The 12708-nt window shown below is 35.0% G+C and overlaps 1 protein-coding gene across 1 annotated transcript; it reads left to right on the top strand.

Annotated features, from left to right (window-relative positions):
- The first annotated feature begins 731 nt into the window (after positions 1-731).
- Positions 732-11437, top strand: LOC114731022 (long chain acyl-CoA synthetase 6, peroxisomal). The gene is made up of 23 exons (XM_028918144.1): positions 732-998; positions 2324-2384; positions 2469-2546; positions 2690-2761; positions 2872-2953; positions 3046-3151; positions 3247-3323; positions 4153-4197; positions 4277-4363; positions 5100-5189; positions 5317-5396; positions 6224-6317; positions 6576-6664; positions 6747-6835; positions 7633-7762; positions 7869-7987; positions 8823-8946; positions 9037-9123; positions 10173-10276; positions 10386-10471; positions 10712-10798; positions 10889-10975; positions 11145-11437. The coding sequence occupies exons 1-23, from the start codon at positions 884-886 to the stop codon at positions 11226-11228; spliced, it is 2073 nt and encodes a 690-aa protein (XP_028773977.1). The 5' UTR covers positions 732-883; the 3' UTR covers positions 11229-11437.
- The last annotated feature ends 1271 nt before the right edge of the window (positions 11438-12708 follow it).

Below are 12708 nucleotides of genomic sequence, written 5' to 3'. Positions count from 1 at the left end.
CTCATTTTAAGATCATATTTTCTTTTTAAATTTTTGCAATTAAATTAACATCATCGATTTTGCCTTTGGTTGCACGTAGTACCCAAAAACTTATAAAATACACGTAATTCTTTTTTGACCTGGAAAAGCTAAATATTATTCAGATATAGTACAATCATAAAGAGTGTGTGTGTATAGTATCAATTCAAATTATTTTAATGTTACGCATGTTGATGGTTGATTATGTTTAATTAAATACATATTAGTAATTGCAAATGTCACATAAGTTTTATAAAACTAAATGAGGAAATTTGGATCTTGTTTTTTTTTATTTGGATGAGTGAAAAATGATTGAAATACAGTAAAAAGTACACAACTCACAAATTATATAAGGACCCTACCACTATGAATGAAGCCATATAAAATTCCAAAAATGAATCAGTTTCTTCACGATTCATACACGCCACGACGCGCTTCATGACTTCTGCGTGTTCACTTCTCCCCCCACCTCCACGCCCGCACGGCAGTCCCGAGCTTAAATGCAAGTTCTACTTAATTAATCGTAATGAATGTGACTATAGTATTCGTATTAATTTAGATAAAATAGTATTAAATGTGAGAGATAAAATAATTAAAATTTTTTAATCAAACTGGAAGAGTAAAATTCGTGTCTTGTGACTTTAATGCAAAACGAAATAAACTAAATCCAATCCAAACCTGAAAGCGCATTCTACTTGCCTTGTTCTGTGTGCCACGTAGTCCTTTCTCATTTCGGTCCCAATCATTTTCCTTTCCGTTTGGATATTCGATCGATCCCTGTAAACTATCACCAATATCAAGAGAGCGCGAGTTGGATTGGCTTTCTTTCGTTACTTCCCTCCTTTGAGCTGTTGTTCTGTCGCCCATGGATCCCTCTCCCGCTCAACGTCGTCTCAGAGCCATTCAAGGCCACCTTCTCTCCACCACTGACTCTTCTTCCCAGCTTCGACCACATCTAACCGCCGGCGAGTTCGTCCTCGGTACTTTTTTCCATCTATTTTAAATCTATGTTGCTATCCATGCTTGATGTTGCACAGCCGGAGCTTATTCGGAAACTGGATTATTGTGTTCCTGTGTAGAAAAGTAGGTCCACTTTTAATTTAATCTTAGTGGAATATCCAATGACACGCTTTTCTTTATAGAGGAATATCTCTTGTCGGCATCTAATGCTTTAGTTTGTGGTGATACCGTTATAAGTTCATTGGTGGCTTTCTGACTTTATGCCAAAGTAAGGCAGAGTCAGCTCGTCAAAGTTAACAAAGTGCGCTTATGTATTTCATTGGTTGATCCTAGATGTTGGGCACTTTCTTTCTTTCCCTCTCCATTTTTTTCTTACAACTTCCCTTTGATGTGGAACTCCATCATTCTGGGTATATGCGATAGGCAGGAAGAAAAATCTGAATTCTGGAGTGATGAAATGACAGAGCTCTGTATATCCAATTTCTGGAGGTAGACGTTGTGATATGCTTTTCAAAGATGGTTCAAGCTTTTTTATTTAGGAAAAAAAAAAAGGTACAAACACCAGCGATCTACTCTCGGAGGATGCTTTTTGTTGTGACTGACAGGAGTCAGCTGCTTTCTTTCCTCGTTCTTGGAATTGAATGTAATGAAGAAACTTTTTCAATTAAAAAACCTATCGGTATAGGGCAGTGCTATGATGTTTTAAAGGTTTGGAGAAAGGTACTGGTGAGCGACACTCAAAGTTGGACAAACCTGTATGGCTATGTTTGAGGATTCTTGCATCATATTCCTAGCATCCACTTCTTTGAGCCAAATTGAAAGAACTTCTTGTCTTCTAGTCAGATGAAGCTGAATGAAATAAATTTATCTAGTTTGTTGAAATTTATGAATGCCACTATTTTTTCTTTTATATGATAAATCTGGACTTGTATTATCAAAACATCAAACCAAGAGAAGGATCTAGAATTTTAAAAGGCATTGCATATGCTTTTTCGGCTCTATTTTTCTTGATATTTTATTCAGATCCTTGGGCATTTCTTTTGTGAGACAATTAAAGGACGTAAGATTCTACAATGGAATGTCATTTGTGCATTGCTTGGTAGCACATCCTTTATTTTGTTTATATAAGGAAATGTGAGTTTATGGGGGGCAGGCTGGCCTGCTTCTGTGAACATCAATGTTAATATTATCCACAACTGATTATTTTCTAAATTGCCTTGAATCTAGTAAATTTTAAATCCATTTGCTATTTGATCCTTTCATCTGCATGATTTGTTGATGTGCCTTTTAGTAGTAATGATTTGTTGATATTGATGTTACTAGTTCGATGTTTTCTTCTGAGCAGAGCAAGGATACAGTGTTGTACTACCAGAGAAACTACAGACAGGAAAATGGAATGTGTACAGGTATGCCTCTTCTTATTTTCTTTATATTATTTTTTATATGTCATTCTATCCTTGCTAAGACGTGATTTATAATTATTATTTCAGATCTGCCCGTTCACCATTGAAGCTGGTCAGCAGGTTTCCTGATCATCCTGAAATTGGTTCACTGCATGATAACTTTGTGTGAGCACTACTGATTTTCTCTGGAAAATTCTGGCATCAGTTTGCTAAAGTTTGACTTGTAATTTCAGTGGGCAATACTCATATGAGTTCATTTTTCTCACCATAGAAGTTGATAAATATGTTTCTTGCCTCTCTCATTACAGGCGCTCGGTTGAAACTTTCCGAGATTACAGATATCTGGGAACTCGGATTCGAGTTGATGGAACTGTTGGGGAGTGAGCATCTCATTGATTAGCCTTTGAGGCTCTCTAGTTCTTCCTTGCATTTTCTATTTGAGCTTGCTTTTACAAAGTTCTCATCATTTTTATTTTCCTGTGCTTTTAAGGTACAAATGGATGACTTATGGAGAAGCAGGTACTGCCAGGTCAGCAATAGGTTCTGGTTTGGTTTACCATGGAATCCCAAAGGTGACTACTAAGCTCTAGTTCTATGACTGACTAATGTTTTCTATTATTCATGATCCATCACTTCATGTAATTAACGTTGTGTTCTCATACAGGGTTCCTGCATTGGGCTATATTTTATTAACAGACCCGAGTGGCTCATTGTTGATCATGCTTGCTCTGCATATTCATACATATCTGTACCATTATATGACACGCTTGGTTGGTTGCTCTTCATTTACTATGGAACAGTTATGCTTCATATTTGCTTTGTTTTTGTGTTAAATTTAAGAGTACGTCATTGTTTTTCTCTGTAGGTCCTGATGCTGTCAAGTATATAGTTAACCATGCTACCGTACAAGTTATATTTTGTGTGCCTCAAACATTAAATTCAGTAAGTATATGTCACTATGTCGGCTTCGGTCCTTGCTTGATAGAGTATGATACTTCCTTATGTTGCAAGCACCATAATTGTCCAAGCATATTGTCTAGTGAAAATACTAATAAAAAGGGTGCATATGCGTGTAAAATATTAAGATTTATTTTGTGGCTGCATCTTGTGTGCTGCAGAAGAGGTCCTAAATCTCCTGATGCAGAGTTAGATTCACAAAGTTGAGACCTGAGAGACACAGGAATATCATTTGATGGAGTTTTCTCTCCAATTTTCTTAATATCTGTTTACCATGATGGTTTAACTTTAATAGAAATCAATTGGATATGTGAAGAAAAATAAGAAACTGGCTAGGAGCATTTTCAGGAAAACTATCATCTGCAGAATGGTTCTAAGTTCTAGTGCTGTGAAGACAAAGACCATGCTTCAGGCTGTTAATGTTTTTTTTTTCCAGCTTATCAAAAAAAAAAAAATCTGCAGAATGGTTACTGCATGCTAGCTTCTTTAGAATTTTAACCCTAAACTCTTGCTTGCTTGAGGAATCACGTATGGCTAATAACAAATTGAGAGTTGCAGTTAAAGGTTCATGATTTTGTACTAGGCTTGGTTTCCACATTACACTGAAGCACTGGCTATATTTTGAGGCCAATTACATTTTTTTAAATGAGGAAGGGAACAATTTTGTTACTCATAATGTGTTTAGAATCAATTAATTGGTTGTCCTGAGATGAAAAGGAAGATGCTTTACATGTTTTTTCTCCACTATTTTTCATATTCATGAATTTGAATTTTCTTTAGTGAAATTTATTTATCTTGTTGCTTGATCTTACAGCTGTTGAGCTACTTATCAGATATTCCAACTGTACGTCTAGTTGTGGTATGTATTTATGCCCGGTGCTTGCCATTAAATCTTTGTGCATAAAGTAATTATTTGCTAAGTTATAGTTCTTGTACAGGTAGTTGGAGGTATGGATGATCAAATTCCGTCTCTTCCATCCAAAGCTGGAGTTAAGATCATTAGTTATTCAAAGCTGCTTAATCTGGTACTCTATTTTTTGCTGCTGTTGAAGATTGTTGATTCTCTGATGTATTATAAAGTCTGTTCATATTTTACTTTATGCCTCCCTTGATTAGTGAGTAAATGTTACTTATGTTCTCCTCTCTCATTCTCTGTTTCCTCTGCGTTTTCTTTCTGTGGTTGCATATTACAAATTTTGTTCCGATTTTTTGAATTATTATTGGAGATAATGTAAGATCATCCATATTTACTCTTTTGTCTGAAAGAACTATGTAGTTGACTGTTGACATACGATCGTGCCCAAATAATCAAGTCTTTAAATATTCTTTGCTTCAAAGGACAACAGCTCTTTCTGCTTCTGTTATAATCTGAGTATGCAAATTTAGGGTCTAAATTGCTCGTCTCTTTATTTAGACAGATACATGTAACATGATGGCTGCTGCTTGCATATAAAATCCTTGCATATTGCATGCTGTCTTGTCATGAATACTTTTTAAATGTTTTTAAGAATTGTCGCTGCACACAAATTTCCTTTTCTTTTTTCTATGCCTAATTAAACCGTGAACACGATGACTATTTTTTCACTTTTTCTTTTTCATTTTTAATTGTGGTAAGTTAAATTAAAATGGTTTTGAAATGATAAGAACATGCATATGTTGGAGCACATTGATTTTGAAGCTTCATAAGTAATTATGTCTGTGATTGATTTGATTCGCTGTACTTATTTTTGCTGCCTCATTCTTTCTGCTGTTTTTATCTAGGGAAGCAGCAATCCCATGCCTTTTTGCCCACCAAAACCTGATGATGTAGCGACCATCTGCTATACAAGTGGTACAACTGGAACCCCAAAGGTGTGTAGGTTCCTTTAAAATTATTGCTGATTGATGAAAATGGTATTTATTCTCCCATGTTGCTTTCTTTTCTTACAGTAGCTATATAAACATTTCTTGATATTTTTTCTGAACAAATTCTGGCTAGGGGGCTGTCTTGACCCATGGAAACTTTATTGCAAGTGTTGCTGGGGCCACTTTAAATGAAAAATTCTATCCCTCTGATGTGTGAGTTCTTTTTAACATCTACAGTTATTGCCCCTTTTTGCTTTAACAGCTTATTATTCTTACGAGTCTTTGTTGGAATCCCATGATTTATGCCTCATGATCTCTCATATCTATTGTCACTGACTTGCTGTATCTCAACATTTTATTTCCTGTTTTATTCATCTTTATTGCTCGTTTATTTTTTGTAATTTTTTGGGCTTTGTTTGTCTGGAGTGAGTGGCTCTTTTTTGTCACCAACCCTTACTATACATATATGAAGATAGAGAATCAATAGCTCCAAAAGTTTCTCATGGTGATAGAGCCACATAAAACTTGACCATGTTCTTCAACAATTTGGCCTGGGATTAGCTTTCGACATGGAAGCCCAAGATGGGCAAACATCATTGAAACTTCCTCTTATGCACATGACGCGTGACGCACCTGCGGAAGGTTCAGACACTGATTACAATTTTGTTGCCGTGAATTATTTGAACTATTAGCATTGCAAAAAATCATGTGCATCATCTCAGGATTGAACAAGTTGAGATTGAGGAAGAGTGTTGGAATCCCATGATTTACCCAGATTTTCTTGTATCTGCATTTTCCGTACGGAGAGCATCACTTTATTTCCTGTTATATTCATATTTAAACGCCTAAAAAAAAGAAAAAGGAAAAACTTGATTTTTTGTTTTTTTTAAATTTTTGGTTCTGGTCTCTGTTTGTCAGGAGTGTGTGGTTGTTTTCTGTGTCCAACCTTCATGAGTTTCCTTTCTTCAGATCAATTACATGAATTCGAAGAACCACAAACTCATTCTTTAGCTTAATCAAGAGTTTCTTTTCATTTTCAGTTACATATCCTATCTTCCATTGGCACATATTTATGAACGAGCAAACCAGGTCATGACAGTATATTTTGGAATTGCAGTTGGCTTCTATCAGGGGGCGAGTATTCTGAATCATTTAAGCTTCTTTCTTCCTTTCACTTTTTTTAGGCTTAATTTGTTGTAAATAAGATCATGCATTTTCCAAATTACTAAATTATTAATGCATTTTAATTCTGATTTTGATTTGTTTGCATGGATCTGGTGATTACTACTGCTTAGTTTATAAAGAAGCTAGAAATACTTAGCTTTGTTTTCACCATATGGGGTAATATTTTCTGGTAAGCTTGACATGCTTCTTTGAAACATTCACATGCAGGACAATATGAAATTGATGGATGATCTTGCTGTCCTAAGACCTACTATCTTTTGTAGTGTTCCTCGGCTTTATAATAGAATATATGCTGGGTACAACAATAATTTAGTGCTTTCCAGGATTGGTATTTGGTGTGCTTGTTGTGTCATTTGATTGAATTGTTTCCTTTTGCAGCATTCTTAATGCTGTCAAAACATCTGGTGGTCTGAGGGAGAGGCTATTTAATGCTGCCTACAATGCTAAAAAGCAAGCAATATTGCACGGTGAAGTGCTTTCACTATGACTGAACATGTTTTTATATGTGTGTGTGTGTGTGTATTTTCCCAACATATTTGCTATGCTATTTGATTCCTTTTGTGTAAACCCTGATGATAATTTGACAACGATTGTGCCCTGTCAATATTGTATTTAAAATCCCTCCCACAATGACATCGTGTGCTGTTGATGGGCCAATTGCCCTTTATGTGGCTTTCATTTTAAAAAAAAAAAATATTTGACTCGAGTGGCTGTTGACTGGAGAAGAATTAAAGATTTTATACTTTGATCATCTTAATGATTTGCTATTTAATTTTTAAGGCCTAGTGTGAGACGAGGCCTGGGCAATTGATTTAATAGTTATCAGTTATCTCGGAAACAAGTGCTGATACAAAATACTAAGAGGAAGAAAGACCATATGAGACAAATCAAGTAACTAGGTAAATTTCATTGCATTTACCTTCGCAAAGAGCAATTGGAAGGTCAAATTAGAATTTTCTAGTTTCTTACATTTTCTGTGGAAAATATATTATTTTTCTCAGGAGACTGCTTATAAAACATTCACAATGGCAACAAATTAGAAGTTAGTTGTTTGAGTCAGACTCGAATCTTTAGCATAAAACTTCTAGATCTGTAAATGGGGCGTGAGGCAGAGGTTCAACTATCATGATGCTGATGGCATGGTGTTAAAAAGTTCCTTGCTCTTTGAAACTCATCTATGAGACAAATGTCTGATTGTCCTTGTGCACTTTGGTATCACTTAAAAACAAAACCTACTTAACTACCATATTTTTCATTATTTCAGGTAAGAACCCATCTCCCATATGGGACAGATTGGTTTTCAATAAGATTAAGGAGAAACTTGGAGGACGAGTTCGCATGATGGTGTCAGGTGCTTCACCTTTATCACCTGATATAATGGATTTTTTGAAGATGTAAGCTTTTTATTATTGGTGTATTTATTGCTGAATGTGATATATTTTTTGAACAAAAACTATTTTCCTGGTCCAATCATGTGTCACAACTTACAACTCTCAACAGTTGCTTCGGTGGTCGAGTTTCTGAAGGATATGGAATGACTGAGACTACTTGTGTAATAAGCTATATGGATGAGGGCGACAACCTTTCTGGACATGTTGGTTCTCCTAATGCGGCATGCGGTGAGTAATTGATGTGAGTTTCAGATTCATAAGTTACTCTAGACCAATAGTTTAAGCTGTTTGATACATTTGTAGGATAAATATTTTGTTGCGACTAACTTGATCATTAAAAAAATAAATAAATGGACTTTAATCACTTCTCTCCTTTCTCTCCCCTCCCTTGGAGTCGCAAAATCCCACTATAAGTGGCCTAGAGTGGTTTTCTTCTCTCCCTTGATTTTTCTGTTGACTTTTAGAGCTATAGTATTTTATTGAGGTCGTAGTCATTATTAATTTATATATGGGGTTGTAGGAGATTGTTTTAGCGGAATTACAAGTGTAGATGGAGAGAGAGTTGATATGAATAATAGGGATAAGAAGGAAACAAAAGTGGATTACCGTTATTATTCTTTAATCTTTCATGGGGTTGAACAGGGAACAAACACTCGTGATCCTGTCAGTTTCTGATGAAAGATTATATTGGCTTAATTCCAGCGGATAAGTGTTATTTCAATCCTTGGTTCAAGTATTTATGCATAAACTAATGTGAAGGCTAGTTGGCTGGCTACTGCTGATGTTTTGCTTTTGATGGTCTTGTACTTAGATTATCCCCTTAGTGCATCCTTGTTTTTAGTATTTAAAGGACATATTTTGACTAAAGTTGATAATAATATCTTTTATCATCTAACAAAGATTTAAAATGTTTCAACACTTGCTCCTTCTTTTTTCTCTCATTCAAATAATTTTAAATTATCTGGCCAAAAAAATGGAGAATTTTGAATTTAGGTCCTATTCAGTTTCTTTTAGGTTGTCGATTTTTGTGTCTTTTGCCAACAGTTTTGCTTTTCTGTTTCAGAGATAAAACTTGTTGATGTTCCAGAAATGAGCTACACATCTGAAGATCTGCCCCATCCCCGTGGCGAAATTTGTGTCAGGGGTCCCATTGTTTTCCACGGTTATTTCAAAGACGAGGCTCAGACGTAATCACCTTGGCCTGTTCTGTGGTTCTACTAAACTAATTTTGGCTTGTTCTTTTTAAAATTACCTGAGTATTGAATCGAACCGAGCAGGAGAGAGGTGATTGACATGGATGGATGGCTCCATACTGGCGATATTGGGATGTGGTTGCCTGGTGGCCGTCTCAAAATTATTGACAGGTGAGAAAACTATGGGCGGTGTTTTAAAATAAAACATGGCTACTTAAATTATCGTCTCTAAATCCTAACCACCGTCTTAATCCTGTAGCTGCAAGCGTGCTGTGTTCATTGAATCAACTTAAATGACTCTAAAGTGGGGGGAAGTTTAGGAGCACTTTTGTAATCACTTTTGTAATCATATTTACTTCATAAAGTACAAAATCAATTCTCCATAACTAATTCAAACAGGCACTAGAATTGTTATCAATTATTTGTTGGTTTGATGGGTGCTATTTTTAACGAGATAAAAGTTTAATAATACCCCTAGTTTGCGGACTACCTTCACAACCGAGTCTTGGAAAAATGCACGGGTTCGATTTTGTTTTCTTTTCCTTGAATTAACAATCTTGTATTTAGATTTATTGATTTATAGGATCAGTTATATGGATTACACTATGGATATGTTACAATGAAAGACAAGATCCATAATAATTATTTATGTGGGAAAGTTGTCATGGCATATGTTGAAGAGAAAATGGTAGAAAATCAAGATGGTGGTATGTGTAAAAAGGACTGCTAGTGGAGATGGTGACAAAAAAGTTGAGCAAATGGTCTTTAGTGCTAAAAAGATTTAGGGGGAGATTCCAAAAAAAAAAAAAAAGGACTTATGAAAGTTATTAAACACGGGCTCTAGGTGAATGATATATCTGGGAAGTTGGTTGTTTATAAACTCCAATAATGTGGTATGATTCATATAACTAACTTACGAAGTAGAATAATACTTTTTACTATTAATCATTGCTTGTGCAAAATATGATAAGTGAGGGAAAGAACATTAAATTTCTTCGCTGTCATCATCCTCCAAAATACAAGCTGTGTTTACTGTAGCATGCTCGACTACTGAATACAGATTTGATACGTGTGATTTCTGTTAGAGTTGGTGTCTGTATTATTCCTGGTTCTGCTTCCCAGTGTTTGTGAATATTTCATATCTTCTCTCAGCATACCCATCACAATTATAATTACATTTATCAAGCATGTGCTTAAAATCTTTGCATTTCAAAATATAGGAAAAAGAATATCTTTAAGTTGGCTCAAGGAGAGTACATTGCTCCAGAGAAGATTGAAAACGTATATGCTAAATGCAAATTTGTGGCACAATGCTTTGTATATGGTAAGCAATTAAGGTCTTGCAACTTTGATTCGTGTAGTTGTGCTCTTCTATCTCCCCATCCCTCCTTGTTCCTTCTCCTAGTTGCTGATGCTTAGTTTTCCTTTTTTAGGTGATAGCTTAAATGCTTTTTTGGTTGCTATTGTCTCCGTGGACCCTGATGCCTTGAAAGCATGGGCTAATTCTGAAGGCATCATGGTAATTTAACTAGTTTTTTCTTTAGATAAAACTTGTTTCCGCAGACCCTAACAGTTATTCCAAATCTCAAAATAAGGAAAATCTGTTTAATTTTAACTACAAGGGAGAAAAACCTTCTAATTTTATCGAACTTCCATGTAGGCAATATCCTTCAGTCTTATTTTGCTGAGATTGCAAGTTTTGATTCATTGAGCTGTCACAATGATTTGCTTATTCCCTCAACTGTGTGCATGAATGTAGTATGATGATTTAGCACAACTTTGCAATGATCCAAGAGCAAGGGCTGCTGTCTTGGCTGAAATGGATGCTGTAGGAAGAGAAGCTCAGGCAAGTTCATCAAATCATGCTGTTGTGACTACCCATTTATAAATCTCAGTATTAAAATCTAAATATTTGTAACCACTTAATGCCCTGCAGCTTAGAGGTTTCGAATTTGTAAAAGCTATCACTTTGACAGTGGAACCATTTACTATGGAAAACGGTTTGTTGACTCCGACATTCAAGGTAAGTGTTTAGAATTTACGAGACTTGATAGTAATTTTCAATAACGAAGGAGGTGTTCTTCAGTCTTGGTCGTCCAAATCCATTATTAATCCACATGAATAAACCGGATAGAGCTTGTGAAGAACACACACACACTCATATGAATAAATGTGTGCATTCATTTTTTCAGATTAAGAGGCCTCAAGCGAAAGAACACTTCTCAGAAGCAATATCTAATATGTATAGTGAACTCTCCAGAGATTCATCCTTGTAACAATCCCACCTCGGAGCAGTAGCATCACGCAACTTATACGGTGCTGTATTGTTTCACAAAAAATAATGCTGGAATCCTATTATTATATTGATTCTCTCGATGACAGTTCTTTACATGTTTTTATTTGCTACGAGGTTCTTTAAATGTTTTTACAATAAAAAGCAATCAATTTCATTTGGCTAGGCCTGCAAACTTTCTATCAAGAATTATCATTATGTGCTGTGTTCAGTCACATAATTCCAAAGCTAAATATTCAAGATACGGCTATTAGAATGAGCGATTCAATATTTTTTAAGTTGAGTTTTGAATTAGAACTTCATGAATTGGGGGTGGGGGGATTTGCATTAAAAGAGCTTATTCGGATTATTTGGTAGAACCGAGGGCTGGATGGTTTATCACAAGACCAATTGGAAACCGTTGTTTTATCTGTGTTTCATAAAATATTTGTATATTAAAAAATATTTGGTATTAAAATATGAAAGTGCAAGAAAACATTTGTAATTAAGGCAAATTTACAAATGAATTCAGATATGAAAAATCCAGCGAGAAGTTGAAAAAAAATTATGAACGGATGATAAATACCACTTCGTTGAATATTTCGCATTTGTAATTATTGCTTATATGCATTCAATAGAGAGTTAAATAAACGCCTTACAATTACAAATAACAAATCAATTTATACAGTCATATAATAAAATTTTGTGTAGCTTTTGAGAGACCATTACAGAGCTTCTCTTATCTTATCTGTGAGGCATCCAACATTTGTTTTACAAGGGTTAAATACAACATACATTATATCACAACAAAAGCGCACTCACACACGCTTGTCCAGTAGATGTTTAATCATGTGACCTTTCTAACAAAGGAAATTGGTGCCACTAGACCCACCTTAAGCGAGTTGGATGATACTGGGACCATATGTAAAAGTTTCAAGTCCCTCTTTTTTTTTTTTCACAATTATAAATTAGTAGTATTATATAATTGAGAATGAGGTGGCGAAAGATGATCCTCAAAAAGGCCTGGTGGAAGTTGGCCTATTCAAGTCAACCTCAATCATGGAGTGTCCGGGTGGCAACATTCCACGAACTGTGTCCTAAACACAATGCCTTCTACACACTAATGCTGAATCCCACCTGGAAATGAAATGTGTGCCTTCAATGTTGAATGCATAAATAATTGTTTCACTATATTGCCCATAATTATCAACTCTCAGTTATATAAATTTTAAAATTGAAAATAAATGTTTTAAATTTATATAGATAAGCCTCTTACTATTAACTAGGTTTAACATGTTTTAATACTCTCCAACGTAAGTTTTTTAGTAAGTCGCCATGAAACATAATCTTCAATCGTAATTTATAAAATATTTTTCCGATTCTTAATATATGACCTAATTATTGAGTTATTTTGGTTCTAAATATAAGATCTATTTCTATATTTATCAATTTTTTCTAAATTATCCCTGTAGATACTGTCTCAA

The sequence above is a fragment of the Neltuma alba genome, unplaced genomic scaffold, assembly GCF_004799145.2.
Source record: "Neltuma alba isolate B1F8T4 unplaced genomic scaffold, ASM479914v2 tig00012795_pilon, whole genome shotgun sequence".
NCBI classification, from domain to species: domain Eukaryota; kingdom Viridiplantae; phylum Streptophyta; class Magnoliopsida; order Fabales; family Fabaceae; genus Neltuma; species Neltuma alba.
Note: the sequence above shows the minus strand (reverse complement) of the source record. Positions and strands in the feature narration are given on the sequence as shown.